The 4,418-nt window shown below is 33.7% G+C and overlaps 1 protein-coding gene across 1 annotated transcript in view; it reads right to left on the bottom strand.

Annotated features, from left to right (window-relative positions):
- LOC117114619 (40S ribosomal protein S14) overlaps positions 1 to 4,151 on the bottom strand; it is a 13,212-nt gene extending 9,061 nt beyond the window's left edge. The window contains exons 1-3 of the mRNA XM_033258308.1: positions 3,963 to 4,151; positions 3,065 to 3,226; positions 487 to 563 (exon numbers count right to left, since the gene is read on the bottom strand). Of these exons, the coding sequence (XP_033114199.1) occupies positions 487 to 563; positions 3,065 to 3,226; positions 3,963 to 4,111 (388 nt within the window). The 5' untranslated portion in view covers positions 4,112 to 4,151. The remainder of the gene's footprint in view (positions 1 to 486; positions 564 to 3,064; positions 3,227 to 3,962) is intronic.
- Between the last annotated feature and the right edge of the window lie 267 nt (positions 4,152 to 4,418).

Here is a 4,418-nt window from a genome sequence, read left to right as displayed (position 1 = left end):
TTGTCATTGTATTTGTTTTTGATGATGGAGTAAGAGCAGCTTACTGTTTGGGCTTATGCCTATTACTTACTCCTGGCAAGAATATTGTATGTATACTTTTTACTCTGCCGAATAAATATTATTATTATTATTATTAAATTTGACTGACACTCCAGAAAAGGTCTAGTATATTGATTATTTAATTGATCATTCAATTATAAAAATATAAATCATTTCGTTAATAGATGGAGGAATATTTCCACACAGAATGTTTATGAATTTATTTATAACAATAATTGCATTAATCACAGCATTTACATCAAGTATACAATTCTTGTAGTAAATTCTTGATAATCAATTGGAAAGAATTTCTTTATTTTTATGTGTCTCATTAGATTATACTTATTTAATCCTATTACATATGCACTTCATAATTCTATTTTTTCAAAATTTTAATTGAGACACTTTATCTTAAATACTATTCTGTTATTAGACGTTCAAACTTACCGATACGTCCGATCTTCATCCCAGACCTTGCTAAAGCTCTCAGGGCTGATTGAGCACCTGGACCAGGAGTCTTTGTTCTGAATAATGAAAATTAAAATAATATTAAATATACTCTATTTATCAAACAGAAAAATACCCCACTTGGAGAATAAATGCAACCTCAAAACCATTAATACACTTAACCTTTTTTTCCTCTAGACTATAGACCATTTTAAAATCGGATTTATTTTGAAACAGCACTGCCAACATCTCGCAACTCACTGGGGGACTTCCAGCAGCCTAGCCTGAGCAGCTGGAGTGACAAATAGAGCACACGCAGCGGATAGCACCGCTAAAACTTTGCTAGAGTATAGCAGCAGTAGACAATGGATACGATCTTGATAATTACTGTAATTGCTCTATATGTAAACATTGAAATAACTTTTTAGGACTTAGACTTGTTCCTAATATAAACATTTCATGTTTTTTCAGTTTTGAAATATTTGTGCTCGTTAGTGATTTAGCTTTATCATTGATTTAATCCATGATGATAACTACGTAGAGCGAAATGCTAGGCCTCTGAAAGTCCCCAGTGGTTGTTGCCAGGTTATCGGAAATTTTCATTTCAAATTTCGTGAAAATAGCTTTGAACAAAAATAACGGTACCATAACCATTTTATTTGTTTTACTCTAGAACTGAATACTTCCGAACATGGGATTTATAAGCTATCATGATTAGACAATACTTTTTGACAATAATTTACAGTGAAATAAAGGAGCATAATAAATTTGATGTATTTATTTTAGAGAACAAATAACAAAATGCCTTCTTGAAATTAACATCCCTCAAAAACCACCCTGGACAACAAATGCTCTGGGGCAGTTATTTTGAATATAAAATACAGTAGAAATGATGTTAGAGAAGGTAAATATAAAGTAACATGAAAAATAAAACTCAAAAAAACATTTAGTACTTTTTTTTTTATAAAGTAACATGTAATATTTATTACAATACAATATCATAGACTTTAGATGAATTAGTATACTGTAAATGGTTCTTCTAGTCATTTGATAATGGTAGCTGTCAGCGATTGAAACTGTCATGCAAGTTTAAAAACTTTTAGTCTACAGTATATATTTGAAGAACCATTTACAGTACATACACATTACAGTAGATTAATCTATAATAGACTATGAATAGTAATTGACTTAGCTTATTTAGTTACTGTAGTTATTTATTTTATTTATTCAACAATATTTTTGGGTAGCACTTTCCACATTGCTACATCAAGGGCCCATTCAGACACATCAATGACAAAACAATATAAAATTAACGGAGAAACAGAATGAAAGCAATAAGAAACACGAGTATATAAAAGGAGATAACAGTGGTACGGTAGGTAAAAAATTCACAGTCTTTGTTTGATAGAATTCAAAAAGTATTTTCCATTAAGTTAAACCACTGAATAACACACATCACACACATTTGCTTTTCATCGACTCAGAAAATGTATATTTAATGGAAAGGCAACTTTCAAATATATTTATTTTATTTTATTTACAAAGAAGAAACAACATGTAGTCAGTCCACCAAAGTCAAAGGAAATTGGGGAACGGAGAAAACGCACCACTGGCAATTAAACAACCACAAGGTACATCAACAGAAATTATGGATGCAGTTGCAAGAAAAAGCAGCGACAAACATCTTCATGCTATATAGACACCATGAAAAATGGGTTTTACACCGTTAAATAGGAGTTTGCCATCCTGGAAAATGTACTAGTACAGGGTCAGTAACATCTCACTCCCAATTACGTACCCCTCCGTCCGAACAGGGTTCGAAAATGAAAAAATTTATAATTCAGAGAGTTTGAATTTTCAGTATCTCAGTGTGGTGAGGGTAAGCCTTGGCCATGATACAAAGTACAGGGCTAGGTAGGCCTAAGCCATGCAATGGGAGAAAAATTTTGTCACGAAATATGACTTGGATTTTACTGTTTTCTGCAACAAAATAATACATTACAGAAGCCAAAATTACCTGTGCTCACTGTGAAGTATTAATTTGAAGTGATTTCAAAATGAAAACATGACCATAAATGCCCAAAACGAGTGTTATTATTCTTTCCATAAAGATCGTGAATCCATGTGAATAGTGACCCCAATGATCAAACAGCGAGATTTACTCTCAGTATGCCTGAACAAGTATGCACAGTTCAAATATAATGTACAGTATCTCAGCTGAAAACGATTGATATTTCTTGCTTTAAACATAGTTTATATCAAATTATTGGTTTGAATGTTTTCTCTTTTAGCTAATTTAACAATTTAGATTCTTTCTGAAGACTTTTAAATACATTTTAAAGTGTTTTTGTGGTTAAAAACGATCGTTCGTAATGACATCATCGCTGCAAATTTGATTCATAAAATCACGAGTTTGTAAATGGGAGGTTTGTGGTTTGGAGATGTTACTGTATTACCATCAGGAACTGCCACAGGCAAGGTATTCCATATAGGGAACGAATACACATCTTTTCAGCCTGGGGAACTGATTGCAAGCTAAAACAAAATGGAAGGTGTTTGAAGTAGAAAGGACACCTACTTGTTACCACCAGTAGCCCTGAGTTTAATGTGAAGTGCAGTAATCCCTATTTCTTTGCATCTAGCTGCAACATCTTGAGCTGCCAACATAGCAGCGTACGGAGAAGCTTCATCACGGTCGGCTTTCACCTTCATACCGCCAGTCACACGGCAGATGGTTTCCCTGGGTAAGACAAATTCACGATTAGTACAATTTGCAATTCAACTTCATAATATGGACGCAAACTGCTAAATTTTATGTAACAAGTCAAGTTTGTTTACACAGTGCAAGGCATTGGATTATAGTCTGGAGTTGCCAAAATATGAAAGTGGATAATTACAATGTGAAAAGTAGGCCTATACCATACTGTAATGTATTGTAATTGTTCAGATGACACCTCAAAAACTAGCTCAAATTTGTGTGGAAAATCCCTAGGAAAATAGGTGCACAGAATCATAACTAATACATAATACAATAGTTACATACTTAGAATAAGTCAAAGCCAAATTTTCAGCAAAATCTGCATGGAAATCGGCCCATATTTATCAAAATGCACGAACATTTTTATACCTAAATTTTGCATGGAGAATTCTCAGTAGGCCTTACTTTACTACAGTCTGGGGCCTATACCCCCAATTTTAATGATATTTCCATGAGAGATATAGTGACTACTTTTTAAGGTTAGCGTTAAGAATAACTCTCCCTTATTATCAATACACATTAGTGTAAAGTAAGCAACATTGATCACTTATACTGTAGTAAAAATAACTGTTTTAAAGGGGTTTAAAAAAGTTTTTAAAACAGCATTAGGTCTTGTAATTTGGGAAATATGTAAATGTTACATACATGGGTCATGATGTAAATCATATGTTGGGTCATTCTGAGTGGCAGGTGTGTCATTAGTGCAATTGATACTTACTTTCCTGACAAATCAGTTACATGCACAAAGGTGTCATTGAATGACGCAAAAATGTGTGCGACGCCAAAGACATTCTCGCCTTCTGGGACTTGTGGACCAAGCTGAACTTGAACTTCTTCCTTCTGTTGCTTTCCCTTTCTTGGAGCCATGCTAAGTGAGGAGGGAAAAAAATAATTTCAAAGCAATAATCAGATATTTCCCGATCTGTTGGAACCACTACTGGTTGCTAAAAAATAATGACGATAATTGCACTTGAACTCTCTACTCTAGCTAGGCCTAGGTAATGTACCATCTTGACATGACATGCCATAAAGAAAGGCATTGTGCATTAAGATAGGAAGACTGAAGTTAAGGTTTAGGACAGGCATGGATGGTACAGAACTTAAAAGTAAATTAGTGCCAAAATAATTGTCAAATGATAAGGCTACATGTATTGTAGGACCTAGGCCTAGCCTA

The sequence above is a fragment of the Anneissia japonica genome, unplaced genomic scaffold (genome assembly GCF_011630105.1).
Source record: "Anneissia japonica isolate Jap-2015-1 unplaced genomic scaffold, ASM1163010v1 scaffold287836_len1076198_cov165, whole genome shotgun sequence".
Lineage (NCBI taxonomy): Eukaryota > Metazoa > Echinodermata > Crinoidea > Comatulida > Comatulidae > Anneissia > Anneissia japonica.
This window is presented reverse-complemented; position numbering and strand designations above follow the sequence as displayed.